Source organism: Rhinolophus sinicus, chromosome 5, assembly GCF_057876585.1.
Source record: "Rhinolophus sinicus isolate RSI-liver-muscle chromosome 5, RSI-T2T, whole genome shotgun sequence".
NCBI lineage: Eukaryota > Metazoa > Chordata > Mammalia > Chiroptera > Rhinolophidae > Rhinolophus > Rhinolophus sinicus.
Genome location: NC_142505.1, coordinates 83,135,660 through 83,150,423, shown reverse-complemented (window position 1 = coordinate 83,150,423; position 14,764 = coordinate 83,135,660). Strand labels below are relative to the sequence as shown.

General features: G+C 55.3%; 2 protein-coding genes across 11 annotated transcripts; one reads left to right on the top strand and one right to left on the bottom strand.

Annotated features, from left to right (window-relative positions):
• The first annotated feature begins 1,139 nt into the window (after positions 1-1,139).
• Positions 1,140-12,516, top strand: FCHSD1 (FCH and double SH3 domains 1). Of its 9 annotated transcripts, none has more exons than XM_074313692.2 (21): positions 1,195-1,247; positions 1,481-1,578; positions 1,884-1,997; positions 2,182-2,227; positions 2,633-2,700; positions 3,017-3,173; positions 3,255-3,391; positions 3,480-3,543; positions 4,404-4,532; positions 4,780-4,902; positions 5,082-5,177; positions 5,607-5,729; positions 6,133-6,237; positions 6,402-6,563; positions 7,163-7,291; positions 7,370-7,453; positions 7,623-7,737; positions 7,872-8,092; positions 8,876-8,963; positions 10,040-10,095; positions 10,223-12,516. In XM_074313692.2, exons 5-21 carry the CDS (start codon positions 2,690-2,692, stop codon positions 10,286-10,288), a joined length of 1,866 nt encoding a protein of 621 aa, XP_074169793.2. In that variant the 5' UTR covers positions 1,195-1,247; positions 1,481-1,578; positions 1,884-1,997; positions 2,182-2,227; positions 2,633-2,689; the 3' UTR covers positions 10,289-12,516. The 9 variants fall into 9 exon arrangements, with proteins under 9 accessions (XP_019594604.3, XP_019594605.3, XP_074169793.2 ...); XM_074313693.2 differs by having other exon boundaries at positions 1,206-1,247; positions 3,038-3,173; positions 10,223-10,361; XM_019739051.3 differs by having other exon boundaries at positions 1,206-1,247; positions 2,582-2,700; positions 3,038-3,173; positions 10,223-10,361.
• On the bottom strand, positions 10,712-14,524 carry RELL2 (RELT like 2). 2 transcript variants are annotated; one of them, XM_019739053.3, is made up of 8 exons: positions 14,081-14,524; positions 13,421-13,660; positions 12,959-13,024; positions 12,795-12,861; positions 12,171-12,356; positions 11,523-11,898; positions 11,362-11,395; positions 10,712-10,903 (listed from the first exon to the last, which is right to left on the bottom strand). In XM_019739053.3, exons 2-7 carry the CDS (start codon positions 13,602-13,604, stop codon positions 11,363-11,365), a joined length of 912 nt encoding a protein of 303 aa, XP_019594612.1. In that variant the 5' UTR covers positions 13,605-13,660; positions 14,081-14,524; the 3' UTR covers positions 10,712-10,903; position 11,362. The 2 variants fall into 2 exon arrangements, with proteins under 2 accessions (XP_019594612.1, XP_019594614.1); XM_019739055.3 differs by lacking the exon at positions 10,712-10,903 and adding an exon at positions 10,968-11,032 and having other exon boundaries at positions 14,081-14,219.
• Positions 14,525-14,764: the final 240 nt, after the last annotated feature.

The window sequence follows — 14,764 nt, the reverse complement described above, 5'->3', positions numbered from 1 at the left end:
GATCTTATTTCCTTTTTTTTTTTTTTTTTTTTTAAAAAAGCGATCACTCTGGCCGTTTTGCGAACCATGTGTCATAGAGAGAAGACTGGAAGCAAGGAGGACAGATATTAGACCAGGAGACTGACAATGACAGCTGGACTAAGTTGGTGGTTTTGGAAATTGAGGGCAGTGGATCAATAGGAGATATTTTTTAGAAACAAGCTATAGGATTTGCTGATGAATGGAATGTGGGGTTAGGAGAAAGGGCACACTGACCCTGGGTTTCTGCCTTTCCCAGCTGGATGGAGAGGGGTGTCATTTTAGTATGTTATGTGGGGGAGGTGACTGGGGAAGGATCAGGTTGAAAGCTGTTTTAAAAGTTTAAGATACCCATTAGATATACAAGTGGAGGTGTCAGCTGGCTGTTGGAAATGTGAATCTGGAGTTTGGGGCCACAAATAACTGCCTTTTCCAAATCGGGGGTGTGGTGACAGGCATGGGCAAAGGATAGGTGTGTGGAGGGTGGTGAGGAAAGGGTGTGCGAATCTGAAGCTGTGCCGAAGCTGGTAGATTCTGGGGCGCAGAGCTTGAAGGGCAGACCCTAAAGGTGACAGGCTTTTCTGGGCCACAAGGCCCCACCTCATGTCCCACCTCACACCCACTCGCTGGTATCCTCTAGCTTCCACTGGCCCGGGATGTACTTGTCTTTTCTGGGAATGGTTCCTTCCTGGCTCGGGGCATCTTACCTCTGCTCACTCCGGCTTTTCCAGTTTAGTGGGAACTGGGAAAAGATCTGGGACCAACCCTGTTTCCCTCGTCAGACGCATCTTCGCTCAGGCATCCAGTGACTCAGTTTCCCGGGTCACAGATTGAGTTCCTCGCCATTCTTCACCCTTCCAGGCGGGACTGGAGGTCTGCATATGTAAATGAATAATTAGAAATAATTACCGGCTGAGTCATAGGCTCCACTAGAAATAGAACCCAGGCGTCTTGACTCAGAAACCTGGGGTTCCCCCTACTGCTCAGCGGACGCGGCGTCCACCTCGCGACCCGTAGCCTTTCTGGTGTATTGGAAGCACTGACAGGAGGTTTAGTTCCTCTTCGGCCCCCTTGCTCCTCGCCGCCCAACGCGCAGCCAGACCAGACGTGGGCGGGGTGAGGGCGGAGCCGGGCCAGGGGCAGGGGTTCGGCGTGGGCGGGGCTTCCTCGAGTTCCGGAGTCGAGTCTCTGCCTGGGCCGGAGCAGAGATGCAGCCACCGCCCAGAAAAGTGAGCTTGGCCTGGGAATGGGGATTCCTGGCGGGCTGGGGGAGTGGTGGGGACCAAGGGGGCACCGGACTCGCGGTGGGGGACGAGAAGTGGGGAGGGGTCAGGGCCAGACCCAGAAGTAACCGAGGAAACAGCCCAGCCCCTCCCCGGCCCCGCCTCCTCACCGCTGCTTGCGCCGAGTGTTTTTCAGGTCCCCGCGCTAGGGGGTCTTCATCCTTTTCTTACCCACGAAGGTGAAGCCCGCCCAGGAGGTGAAGCTTCGCTTTCTGGAGCAGCTGAGCATCCTTCAGACCCGGCAACAGAGGGAGGCAGATCTGCTGGAGGACATCAGGTAGCCCCTGACCCCCCCCCCCCCATACCCGTATCTTCGCGGTCGCGCTCCGCCTCTTCTTCGACGTACATTGGGGCGGGGAGGTGGGGGTGTGTGGGAGGCGATAAGCTGGGGTGAAGAGCTCCCCAACTTGCCCATTCACAGCCCTCACCCTAGGCCTGCCGCTCCAGATACCCGGTAGGAATACTTCTCCCACCCCGTCACACATAAACACACAGGGATCCTCCCTAAACCCCCTTGACTCCACACCACTCCCTCCACCCCCACAATCAAGCTTAGGGCAGAATCCCCCCTCCCTTTTCCAGACCTGTTGGAAGGCTGGCGGACACTGTACCCAGGCCCCCATCAGTCCTCACCTCCGAGCCCACAGATGGTTCTCCAGGGGTGGGGAGGATCCTGCTGAGGCTCTGAGCAGTGAGGTGAGGTTGTCCTGTGTTGCTGGTGCTTGAGGTGATCTCAAGGACTGTCTCCAGTCTCATTCCCTCCTGGTGTAGTCACACTCTAGGCCTCCTTCCCCTCTTCCTCCTGCCCAGGCTGAGGAGCAGACTGGAGGTGGGAGAAAGGACCAAAGAGTAACACCACCCCACCCCCTAATCTCCACAGATCCTACAGCAAGCAGAGGGCGGCCATTGAACGCGAGTATGGGCAGGTATGGGACTCCTTTCTCTGGACCTTGCCTTTTGTTCTAGCCTCCTCTACCACCAGCAATGTCCCTCCACACATACCCCTATTCTGGTCAAGAGCAAATGCCTGGTCAGGCAGACTTGTGTCAAATCCCTGCTGTGCTACTTATTAGATGTGTGACCTTGGACAAGTTCTTTAACCTTTCTTGGCCTCAATTTCTTTCTCCATAAAATGGGAATAACAATAATTGTACCTTTATGTGGAGATGTTGTAAGGGTGGAATAAGTGAATGCATGTAAAGCTTTTATAAAGCGAGAGGCACATAATACACCTCCAGCAGTGAATGGCATTGTTATACTTTGATCCTATGTTCTCCCAGGTGGGGGAAGTCTTTGAAAGGGAACTGGGTCAGTGATGACTTTCCCACCAGGCACTCCAGAAACTGGCTGGGCCATTCCTGAAGAGGGAAGGGCACCGGAGCGGGGAGATGGACAGCAGGTGGGTCCCCTGGAGGGGGAGGCCAAGGGACTGAGAAGGAATGAGGAGCTCAACCCCAGGAACCTGTGGGGATGAAGGCTCACCCCAGGGGGAGGACTTGTGAGCTGCAGGTAGAGCTGACACAGCAGCGCCAGAGGAGCTGACCTAGCAAGGACACTGTGGGTAGGGGCGGAAGGCGTGAGTGATCCTTGTGGCTGAGCTAATGGGCTGATCGATTGATGGGCTCCCAGATGAGGGGGATGGGAAAGCACTCTGTCTCCCATGGTGTTGTGGGGGTGTCTTGTGAAGCTTTGGAGTGCTCCCCTCCTCAACACAGACCTTCTCTGTGGAGAGACAGGATGGTGTTTGGTGCCTGGCGCTGTCTGCTGGATGCTACTGTGGCTGGAGGCCAAGCACGGCTCCAGGCGTCTGACCGATACCGTGACCTGGCAGGGGGCACCGGGCGGAGTGCCAAGGAGCAGGTGCTTAGGAAGGTATGGCTCAGTGGATGCGGGGAAGGAAGGGCTGACTCGAGGCTGGAGGTGTCTGGGTCAAGACTGTATCCCTGCCCTTAGGGAGCAGAGAACCTCCAGAGGGCGCAGGCTGAGGTGCTGCAGTCTGTCCGGGAGCTGAGCCGAAGTCGGAAGCTGTATGGGCAGCGGGAGCGTGTGTGGGCCTTGGCACAGGAGAAGGCTGCTGATGTCCAGGCCAGGTGGGGTCATAGGGCGTTAGTAAGCTTTGGGGGAGGGGTATGTATAAAGGCAGGGTCTGACCTTGACTCCTCTCCCTTGCCTACGCAGGCTGAACCGAAGTGACCATGGGCTCTTTCATACTCGGACCAGTCTCCAGAAACTCAGCACCAAGGTTCGGGCGATGAAGGCATGAGTAGGGGCAGGGAGGAGGTGGGCCAAGTAATCTGGTGGTTTGGAACCCAGGGGCATAAGTCTGAGAGACTGGGTTGAATCCAGGCTTCCCTGCTTCCTTGGTGAGTGACCTTGGTTAACTTGATCTCTCTGAGCCTCATTTCCTTCATCTATACAATGAAAATAGTGCCTTTCTTTTTCATTTCTTTAACATGTATTTATTGAGGACTTCTGTGTGCTGAACACTATTCTAAACACTGGGGATACAGTAGAGAATGATGCCAATGGAATTCCTACTCCTCTCCCCTGCACTCACAGCCTGGTGAGGGCAGATAGATAGTAAATAAACAAATAAATAATAAGATCAAATGAAAATAAAACAAGGTACTATGATAAAGGGTAACAGAGGGGTGTAATTTAGGGGAGAAAGCCTCTCTGAACAGGTGGTCTGAGTGTCAAGAAGGAGCCAGCCATTCACAGATCTAGAGGAAGAACATTCCAGGGAAAGGAAATGGTGAGTGCAAAGGCTCTGAACTGGGAATAACTTTGTCAGCTTGAGGAACTCAGAGGAGGCCGATGTGGCTGGAGCACTGTGAATAAGGGGACAGGCCCTGGGAACAGAGGTTAGAGAGGTTGCAGGGGCAGCTCCTGTTGGATCTGGTAGACCACAGTAAGGGTTTTTATTTTAAATGCATGCAGATGCTACTAGAGGATTTTTGAGCAGGAGTTGTGAGTATATAAAATTTTCAGTAGAGCATCAGACATCTCAATAATGCGAGAATCCATTTTTGACCTGGGTTTGCCTTGGAAGGACCCCAGAGGTCCAGGACTCCCTATTGACACCCTGTTTTCCCCTCCTAGCTGTCCACCCAGTCAGCCCAGTACTCCCAGCAGCTGAGAGCAGCCCGCAATGAATACCTGCTCAACTTGGTGTCCACCAACGCCCACCTCGACCACTACTACCAGGAGGAACTGCCAGCCTTGCTCAAGGCCAGTCCCAACTCAGATCCCCATGCCTCTACGTGGGGAGGGTGGGGAGAGCCTCTCCCTGCTTCCCACCACCAGCAGGCTAGGTGGGAACATGAGGGACATTATTAGAAGCAATAATAATGTCTCATTCCTTCCCTCTTTCCCATATCTCATGCCCATCACCCATCCAAACCTCGACAGAGAGCCTGCTTTGTGGTAAAGGCCTGGGGGAAGGGTGGTGGTGTCAGTATCTTGGGGTTCTTTCCAGGCCCTGGTCAGTGAGCTCTTGGAACATTTGAGGGACCCCCTGACCTTACTGAGCCGCACTGAGCTGGAAGCTGCTGAGATGGCCCTGGAGCATGCCCGCCGCGGAGCACAGGCAACGTCCCAGGTGAGAGCTGTGCCCTGTAAGAGCTCCCCAGAGATCCTGTTTACCCTTCTCTCCCAACACAGACCACCCCATTGCCCATCTGCCCCTTTCCTTCTCACCTTGTCCTCTTTCTTCCAAGAGGGGACAGGTTTGGAGAGGGAGCCATTGCATGACTGACTTTGACTTCTTGTCACCCCCAGGTAAGCTGGGAGCAGGATCTGGAGCTCTTTCTTCGGGAGCCGGGGGTGTTTTCCCCCACATCACCTCAGAAGTTTCAGCCAGCAGGGAATGATCAGGTGAGACCGCCCTGCTTGTTAGAACTAGGCCAAAGGTAAAGGGGACTGTATTTTAGGCCTCTCCCCTATTATCCTTGTCCTGATATTAACGTGGCCACTGTTAAACCGTGGAGAGGGGCTTTCAGAACCCCGGTTCATCTCCTTTTCATCAGCACACAAATACACACTTCATTCTGGATTTCTGTCCACTGGACTGTCCTTTTCATTCTCCCTCTGTCCCTCAAGCTGGATCCCATTCTGGGACTCTCTGCATCTATGTGTTCACGCGAAGGCACACCTGTGTCCACAGACGTATGTGTGTGCTTCCATCTCTTTGTCCCTATCCCTGGAGGTCAGGACAGAGAGAAAGAAAAACGGCGGGAACTAGAGGGAAGGGGAGTAGAGAAGGCCCAGCACGATGTCCTCCTCACAGCACTCCTGTTCACTTAGGTGTGTGCCTTGGAGCTGGAGGGGCACGCAGGTGTGGCTGGGCAGAGTGACCTGGAGAGAGAGGTTCAGCGCTGGACGAGCCGAGCTGCCCGTGACTACAAGATCCAGAACCACGGGCTTCGGGTGAGGTGGGGAGTGCAGGTGTTGTGGGTGGACAAGAATGCCTGAGAGATGGGGATCCTGGAGTCACTGGGGATGTCCTGGGGCTGCAGGCGGGGGGGGGGGGAAGGCATTGTAAGCCAACAGTGTGGCACTATAGTTAAGACCACAGCTTTTGGAGCCCGACCCACTGGGGTTCAAATCCTGATCTGTTGCTTCCTAGTTACGTAACCCTGTGTAAGGGAGTGACTTCACCTCTTTGGACCTCAGTTTCCTTATCATTAAAGTGGGGCTAATAATAGCAACCACCTCACAGGGAAGAGGAAATGACATAATGCAGGTGAAACCACTAGCAGAATGCCAGGTCCATAGTAAGTTGTACTCTTTCATATCTTCATCTACCCTTGTCCTCTACCTTTCCAACCAGGTGTTGCAGCGGCTGGAACAGAGGCGGCAGCAGGCTCCAGAGCGGGAGGCTCCGGGCATAGAGCAGCGGCTGCAGGAAGTGAAGGAGAGCATCCGGCGGGCACAGGTGACGCACAACCCTGGGAGTTAGGGCCAAGATCCCACTTCCTCAGGCAGCACCTTCCTCTACTCCTCTGATGGTGGGGAGGGGAGAGGCAGTGATAGAGAGTGGACATATTTGGGGAGGTAAGCCTAGCCATAGTCTTGATTGATCCCTCTTCCCCATGCCAGGTGAGCCAGGTGAAGGGGGCTGCCCGGCTGGCCCTGCTGCAGGGGGCTGGCCTAGATGTACAGCACTGGCTGAAGCCAGCCATGACCCAGGCCCAGGATCAGGTGGAGCAGGAGCGACGTCTCAGCGAGGCCCGGCTGTCCCAGAGGGACCTCTCTCCCACGGTGAGCTCCTTCCGCTCCCTACCCATACGTACTCAGGAGGGTGAAACTCCCCAGTGGAGGGCCAACCCTGTAAAATGGGAATCACAACAGCACCTAAATCAAAGGGTTGTTCTGAGGCTTAAATGAAATCATTTAAGTATAATTCTTTGCATAGTTTATAATCTAGAGTCCTCAACAAACTTGTATTATGAGTAGGACGGTGGTTATGAACTAAGGTTCGGGGGGCAGCCTGTAAGTAAGTATTTCTAGTACCAGCCACTCACTTATTAGCTATGTGATCTTGGAAAGTGACTTAACCTTTCTGAGCCTCAGTTTCCTCATAAGTAAAATGAGGCTAATAGTTATACAAAACAACACTGGGTTAGTATGAAGATTAAGCGAGACGATACACACAAGATATTTAGTTAGCACTGTGCCTGGCAAATGTGAGCACTCAGTAGGCTAACTCTGTGGTCATCGTTAGTGTCATCCTGCTCTGTGGTGAACGGAGCTACCTTGGAAGACGATCCACCGAGTTTTTTAACGGTAGGGGAGAGGAGCGGGAGATACAATGGGTACTTGACAGTGATGTCTGTTCTCCGCACCCCTCTTTCCCCCAGGCTGAGGATGCTGAGCTGTCTGACTTTGAGGAATGTGAAGAGACAGGGGAACTCTTTGAGGAGCCTGCCCCCGCAGCCCTGGCCTCCAGGCCCCTCCCCTGCCCCGCACATGTGGTGTTTGGCTATCAGGTGTGAATGGGGGTGGTGACCTCAGATGGGCCGGGATGGGGGACCACCAAGTCCTGAATCATTCCTTGTGGGGCCCAGGCAGGGCGTGAGGATGAGCTGACTATCACAGAGGGCGAGTGGCTGGAGGTCATAGAGGAGGGAGATGCCGACGAATGGGTTAAGGTGGGTATGGACCCTGGGCTCTGACTTTGGGAGGTGGGGACAGTGGGAGGGACTTCTCTGTGGCCCACAAGGACCCAGCCAGGCAAAGCTAGAAGCCTGAGTGGAGGGGGGCCGTGTCCGTGGACTACTGAGGCAAGTCTGTTATCTGTTCTCATTGCTGGGTGAGCAGGCTCGGAATCAGCATGGTGAGGTAGGCTTTGTCCCTGAGCGGTATCTCAACTTCCCGGACTTCTTCCCTGAGAGTGGCCATGATAGCGACAATCCTTCGGGGGCAGAACCCACAGGTAAGAAAGGGAAATTCTGGGTCAGAGGATGCTGGCTATAGAGTGGTTGCTGAGTGGTTGTGACCCTGAGGTGTCATGGTCCTGGGGTACCACTGCCACCTCCCCCCCTCACCATCTCGCCTTGTCTTCTGCAGCGTTCCTGGCCCGTGCCCTGTACAGCTACACGGGACAGAGCACAGAGGAGCTGAGCTTCCCTGAGGGGGCACTCATCCGCCTGCTGCCCCGGGCCCAGGATGGAGTGGATGACGGCTTCTGGAGGGGAGAATTTGGAGGCCATGTTGGGGTCTTCCCCTCCCTGCTGGTGGAGGAGCTACTTGGCCCCCTAGGGCAGCCTGAATCCTCAGACCCTGAACAGGTGAGGCTTCCTTCCCCCTGGGTCCCCAGGCACCTTTGGATTGAGCTCTCACCGCAATGAAACCCCATATTCATTTTAATACCCCTCGCCTCTCCAGCTTTACCTCCTACAATGGCTTGGGCCTCCCCATCTCCTTTGACTGGGCTGACAGAAGGGAAACCAAGGCAGTCTTCCTAAGAGTTTAGTGGTGCTACTTTAGCGCTGGATAGATCTGACTTTAGCTTTCTATCGTGTCACCTTGAGCAGTGATTTGACCTCTCAGAGCTTGTTTCTTCACATGTGAAAAGGGGATAATACCTACTTGAAAAGGCTAACTATCCTGATTAGGGATAATGGAGGTAAAGCCCTTAGCACAGTGGCCTGCATGAAGTGCTTTAAAATACAGTACCTATTGTTATAACGCAGCTGGAAGAGCATAGGAGTGGGAGTCAGGAGACCTGGGCTCTAGCCAGGGCACTGCCACTAACTGGCTCTGTGATTTTGGCTTAGTCTGAGTCTCACCTCTGACACAGGAGTCATAAAATCCCCTACCTCATGGGGTGGTGGTGAGGCATGAATAAATTGGTGCATGTGAAGTGCTAGCAGAATCCCTGAGACATAGTAAGTGTCAATACATATTGGCTGTTGAAATGTGTAGCAGCTACAATTCCCACCCAGATACAGGCATTTGTTGGCTACTCTCCATATTGGGAAGTGGTGGGACAGGAATTGAAGGTGGGATGTGAGGACAAGCTGGTGAAACCTTCCCACGTGTCAGAAATAACTATGCCCCCTCATCCCCAGGTGCTGCCATCCCCTTCTCCTCCCAGCTTTTCCCCTCCTGCACCCACCTCTGTCTTGGATGGGTCCCCTGCACCTGTCCTGCCTGGAGGTGAGTAGAAGAAACGGGGCGTCCTGGCAGGGGAAGAGGCGGGAAGAAGGTGGAAGCTTGGGACTCCTGGGTTATGCTGGGCTCCTCTGTCCGCCCTTGGGAACCTCCACCTTTAGCCTCACTGAAGCATGATAGTGAGAAGAGCTTGAGCCAGGCTCTTCTTTCAACTCCCTGTTCAAACTCCCCGCGATGACTTCCTAGTGTGTGATTGGGGGTGGGTGTTTAACCTCTCTGTGCCTTTACAGAGTGAGGAGGAAGGTCCCTACCTTATGGAGTTGTTGTGAGAGTTAAAAGATGTCTGTAGAGTGCCCAGGATTGTGCCTGGCACACAGCAAGAATGCAAGCAGTAGCTATTTTCTCGTTATTATTTTAAAGTTAGCTGGTTTCCCCCCAATACATATTGTCTGCTCTCAGTGTTCTTAAATCCTGCCAACACCTTGGTTTGTGTCATTATTTTCCTTCTTGGAATGTTCAGCTTTTCTAAAACCTTCTAGTACTTGCACTTCCTTCATAGAGGCTCCCTCCCTGACCCTGGAGACCCCTGTGAGCATTATCTTCACCCCCTTCTCCAGCACCCATAGTTCACTTTGAAGGATTTAGCACTCAGTCATTCATGGTGCTTGTTGGTGTTTCATTATTGGGTTCCTAACAGCCATGGAGGTGGGTGCTGTGGATACCACCTGCCCTTCTCTGGTACCTTCAGCAGGGCTGGTTATATAGCAGCCCTGCTGTATAATCGTAAGTGTTGAGGACGGATAGATAGATGGATGGATTTTGTGGCCCAGGTTGGTAACTGTTTTTGTTTTAATTGGGGAATATTGGGGAACAGTGTATTTTTCCAGGATGTCAAGTCCTTTTTTCCATCCAATTGTGGAAGGCGCAGCTCACTGGCCCCAGTAGGAATCGAACCGGCAACCTTGTTGTTAAGAGCTAGCGCTCTAACCAACTGAGCCTTCCGGCCGCCCAACTATTTGTTAGTTCAACACATATTTACAGAATGCCACTGTCCTAAGTGCTAGAGATAGAGCAGTGAACAAAACAAAGTCTGAAGACTGACTTGTAGTTCTTGTTTCCAGACCAAGACCTGGACTGCCCTGGACCGCTGGACGTGATGGTACCCCGACTCAGGCCGGTAAGAGTCTCTTCCTTGGAGGAGAGGGGTCATTCCAATTTGTTCTGTTTTGTTTGAGGGGCTGAGGGAAGGGACAGGGGAATCACCAAGGGAGGCCTCCGGAGCATTGCTTGTGTGTTCCCTACAGATGCGTCCACCGCCTCCCCCACCAGCTAAAGCCCCAGATCCTGGCCACCCAGATCCCCTCACCTGAAGCCAGCGGGACCACCACCCATGAGGAATGCTGCTGCTGCCCCTGTCTCCACGTGTCAGAGCCCACTCCTCAGTGATCTGGAGTGACACAGCCAAAACCTGGAATTTACCGCATTTCCACTCTCCCCGCTTCTGGGGCTGGAACCCACTCTTCCTTTTCCCTCATTATCCATCCTCCTGCCATCGCCAGGGCTGGGACTACTGCTATCTCTTCTGCCACCACTCCATCTCTAAGGTGGTGAAATACCCTAAAATCTCTGGGGCTGGACCCCATCCCCCAAAGCCTTGAGTGGCTCTGGCCCATCTATGTCCCCACCCTAGCTCTGTGACCCACCCCACTCCAGATGCCAGGGCCATTGGGGTTGGGGACTGGGACAGAGGCAGACCTGTCGGAAGGAGCTGGAGCCAGTATGTGAAGCAGCTGTAATGGTCTGAGCAGATTTATTGACAGTGAATAAAGGGCACGAAGCCCAAGCCAGGGCCTGGGCCTCTTGTGCCAAGAGGGCAGGGGGCTAAGGTGCTATTGCTTTAGGGGCCCACCAAGGGCAGGGTCCTGCTCCCAGCTGCCACACTTTACCATATGGTGCGAGGTGATGGGGAAGGCGGGTCAGGTGACCTGTTGGCAAGCAGGGGAAGGGGAAGAGACTGAGGCCGGGGGTTGGGGGTGGTCTTCTCCCAAGGTCCCCCAGCCCGAGACTGCAACTCCAAGTGAAAGTAGGGCTGGTCCCTCAGGTGCGGGACAGTGCTGTCCAGTAGAGAGGAAGGGCTTCATGCTCACCCACCCCCTAGCTCTGCCAGTAGGTAGTCCTTCAGTGTAACAAAGGAGGCTTGGAGGAGAGGAAGGGTAACAGTGTTTCCTCCTATTCAAGCTGTGTTCCAGCCTTTCCTTGGGGGCTGTAGGACCTTCCATATCCCCTAGAGCACATGCCCACTCCCCACTACCAAACCAAGGAATCTGTAGCGAAGTCTAAGCCTGCAATCTACCCTGGGGGTACAGGGAGCTGATGGGTTTAGGTAGTATAAGTAGGGGGTGGGAAGATGAGATTATCTGACTTGGAGCCCAGACAGACTCACCTCACACACCCCTGGCTCCCCGTGCTGGAGACACCTGAGAGAGGGGAGGGGTCAACAATGGGAGAACAGGATGTGAGTCATATCAATGCACCCCCATCCCCAGAGTAGGGAGTAGGGAGCAGTAAGAGCTGAGCCCACCACAGCCCTGGCGATCTTCATACCTGGTGATCTGAGGTGTCCAGTTCGCTTGGCTGTCCATTTGCTTCTTGGCTGTCCATCCCTGGGCTTGGGCCCCTCCCTCCAGCCCCCAGTGTCGGCCCTGCAGAGGCTCCAGGGTTCCCCACAAGTGCACAAGGGACTAGGCTGTTGTCCCTGAGTCCTCCATTCTGCACTCGGGGGCTGGCGAGGGCCTGGGGCTGTGGCCTTTCAGGGGACAGGCTCTCCATGGCTGGCATCCCTGTCCTGGACTGTCCACCCCCAGACCCCTGACTACCCCCTGGGTCCTGCCCCCCACTAGAACCCCAGCTCCTGTCCGTGGGGGAGCCATCACGATGCTCATGCAGCCCATAGCGCTTCTCAATGTGTGTCACCCGGAACCTGGGAGAGGAGGGAACATTGGGGCTCAGGACCACAACTCAGGCTGCTTGGTCCTTCCCTCCAACCAGGTATATCCTGGGTTTGACGGTCGCTTCCCTCTGGCCTAGGGCAGGGGAGACCTCCTCAAATTGTGAGGCACGTTATGTAGCCTGACTCCTGCTATAGGTCCCAGTCAAGGAGAAAAGGGCCAGGGCCCACCTTTGGAGTTAGGGATGCCTGATCATTGGGTCCCCCACCTCAACCTCCCTTGCCCGAGGGCACTCTATCCCCACCTGCCCACAGAGAACACGGTGGTTTCCCCAGGCCGGGGGCGGCTCTTTCCTTCCCTGGAGCGTCCCTGACGGACAAGCGGGGGCCTCTTGTTGCGGCTGCAGTGGATGCAAGGGGCTGAAGAGCCCAGATGCACTGTGTGATGATGGGAGGGGGTTCCATCCTGTAGGCTCGAGGTGGCATCCACGCTGGACAGGGAGGAAGGGAGCAGGAGTGACATTCCCGTTTCCCTTCCTGTGCCATTTGTTCTTGTTCTTTCAGCGTGCTCCTGAAACCCTCAGGTGCCCCACTTTCCCCAGGCCCCAACATTCTTTTCTTGTCTTTAATAAACTCAGTATTAAGATGATAGTGACCGTGTGTTCTCCCTTCCAGGGTTTTTTCCTAAAAAGAAGGCAAGGCTGAACCCAAAGTTGTGGCACAAGGGGTGATGCGAGGCTGGATGATATCCAAGTGGGAGGTATGGTTTCAAAGACAAGATTTCTACAAAACTTCTTTCTCCCTATAGGTTAGCCAGCCTTGCTTTCCCCCCACCCCAAACATGCAAGGAGACTGGGAGAGGCTTGTGCTGGAGGAGAGGGTACTCTCCAAGGCAAGCGAAGTCATGCTGGCCCTTGTTTCCAGCTCACCTGGACAGCTGCACTGTCCCTTCTCCTTCACTGTCCCCCAGCATCTCCTTCAAGGCCTCAGCATTGGCTGAGGGGAGAAGGAAAAAAGGGAGTCAGTGGAGGTGGAGGTCAGAGCAAGAGAAAGTCAAGGAGGAGCGGGGAGGAGAGTGCCAGCCTATACCCACCTTCATTTTGGATGATGCAGCGAACAATCCTCTCTACTGTATCCTCATTCATGTCATCGTCCTCAGCTGAAGGATGAAAGAGGTTGGCAAGGAATTGGGAAATGAGTCAGCTTTGTGGGACATTAGAAGGTGGCTTCTGTGGCATATTGCTCAAGATATACCCACTTGCCTATTTGCCATGATGCTGGGTGTTGGCATTTCAGGGACCAGGGCAGAAAAGATGGGAAATTCAATGAGAGCCCAAGATTACCATCTGTGGGCCCTTCCCACCCATGCTATTTTCTCTAGCCTTGCTTTCAGGGTGGTATCACCCCACTTGCTGACTCAAGAAAGCATCACTAGGCCTCCTGAAGATTTGCTTGGGATTTGGCCTGGGTCTGTTGGCCAGGAAGGCAGACAGAGGTGTGGGGAGAGGGGCAAGGGAGAAAGGTGACTGAGCCAGGTTCTAGGCTCCTCACTCACGGGGCTGGAGGTGGGTGTCGTCAGGCTCCGAACCCCTCGATGTGCGGCAGCGGTAGCCCTTTTTCTTGAGCACGTGGCAGATCATGAAGCCTACCAGGCCCATGAGGAAGAAGACCAGCACAAGCAGGAAGAGCATGTACAGCCCATGTTGGGGTGGCTCCAGGTCAGGCTGTGGTTCCGACATGAGGCCCTGGGGGGCGAGCGCGGGCCAGGGCGCCTCCTGGGCTTAGGGGGCTGCAGCTAGGGATGGGGGGAGGGACAGCAATGAGGTCCTCAGGATTCCAAACAGGAGAACCTTGGAGGTCCGGCCCCACCCACTACCCAACCAGGGAGCTGTCCGGGCCAGGAGTGCTGGTCCGGACCAGGGGTGCCAGATCGCGGCTGCGTAAGCCCTCTTCCACGACCCTGGTCCCGCTTCCCCGACGCCCACAGCGTTTCCCTTTCCAGCTTGTCCTGTGCTTCCGTCCCTCCCAAGGACACTGCAGAGCGAGATGGGACGGAATTCTCAGGCGTCCAGCGCAAAAATCGAGCCTGAGTCAGCGTCCGCACCTCTTCGGCGCCGGCCTGAGCCAAGCCTCGGCAGCCCCCTCCCCTGCCTGTACTCCAGCACCCTCCTCGCTTTTGGTTCCTCCCATCCTGACCACCTGGCCCACCCAGTACCGGTGGTTTGGTTCTGGCTCCTGCTCGTGTTCCAGCTCCAGCGGCGTCCTAGTCCGGCTCAGGGCCCCCGACGCCCTCCAGGCGCTCATCCCTTGCTTGCTTCCTTCCCCTCCCCCCTTCGCCGCCTCACCGGCTCCGGACTGCGGCTGCAGATGCCGGTGCCGCGGCAGGCGGGGGGAGGGAAGGATGGGGAGAGATGCAGGCTGGTTGGGAACGGCGGCAGGCTCCGGACAACTCCGGCCCAGAGAAAGGGAAGGGATGGGGGCGCCGCTGCAGCCGCCCTGGGTTCCCAAATGCCTTCGCCCGTCGCCGGCCCGGGACTAGGGGGCGGAGCGCAGGTGTGCGGGGCGGAGAGTGAGAGCCTTGTGCGCTAGTGAGCTCAAGTGTGGGGCGCGCGTGACTGCGCCGGGCCCCCCCGGGAGAGTGTGCAGCGCCGAGCCTGGGTCGGAGTGGGATGGATAGGCAGTAAGGCAAGAGTGCTCTTCACTGGCCTATCGGCAAGCCTATCGCGGCTCCTGCCCTCAGATGCCCGGACCCGGTGGATAGCCGGGAATCTTTACAGCGAGCCAGGGGAAGCCGACTTTCTGCACCCGAGATGGGCCGCTAGCCGGTTTTCCGGAGCCTCCTAGAGAGGTAACCACGGCCTGCGTCCCGTTTGGGGCAGGTAGCTGGACAGGATGGCTC